Raw genomic sequence first — 431 nt, forward strand, 5'->3', positions numbered from 1 at the left:
CAACCAATGGGGTGGCCAGTGGACGGTGAGCGTGGGGAGAAAAGCGAAGAGGAGGCAGCAGCTGCATGACAGATCCCCCTCCAATTCCGAGTCCCCGCCAACCGCTGGACCATCGTGTTCGCCGCGCATAGCCCCACTATGCGCACTGATAGCAGCGTCGACGAGCAAACATGACGAAAGCCTGAGCGTCAATAAAACGCACAATAATATCTGCCAGGACAAGACTCCGCCCCGTAACGTACTGCCAGTAGGGGCGGAGCGACGACGCCGGGAGACATCGCCGGAGGACCGCGCGGGAGGAGACGTCGGTCATGGTGCTGGAACAAGGGTAAGTGCCGAACGTCCGAGTGCTCCCGTGTATACTCGTGGTGTGATGTCTCGACGGGGAGCAGCCGCGTCACCCACCGTGCCACCGCGAGCCGATCGTGGGG

General features: G+C 62.2%; 1 protein-coding gene across 1 annotated transcript in view; it reads left to right on the plus strand.

Moving 5' to 3' along the window:
- Positions 1-431, plus strand: part of LOC108760986 (uncharacterized protein DKFZp434B061) — a gene marked incomplete at both ends in the record, with an annotated part of 9,212 nt that overhangs the window by 1,104 nt on the left and 7,677 nt on the right. Inside the window, one exon of the mRNA XM_018507310.1 lies at positions 20-328. Coding sequence (XP_018362812.1) covers positions 20-328 — 309 coding nt within the window. The remainder of the gene's footprint in view (positions 1-19; positions 329-431) is intronic.

Source organism: Trachymyrmex cornetzi, unplaced genomic scaffold, assembly GCF_001594075.2.
Source record: "Trachymyrmex cornetzi isolate Tcor2-1 unplaced genomic scaffold, Tcor1.1 scaffold2326, whole genome shotgun sequence".
Taxonomy (NCBI): domain Eukaryota; kingdom Metazoa; phylum Arthropoda; class Insecta; order Hymenoptera; family Formicidae; genus Trachymyrmex; species Trachymyrmex cornetzi.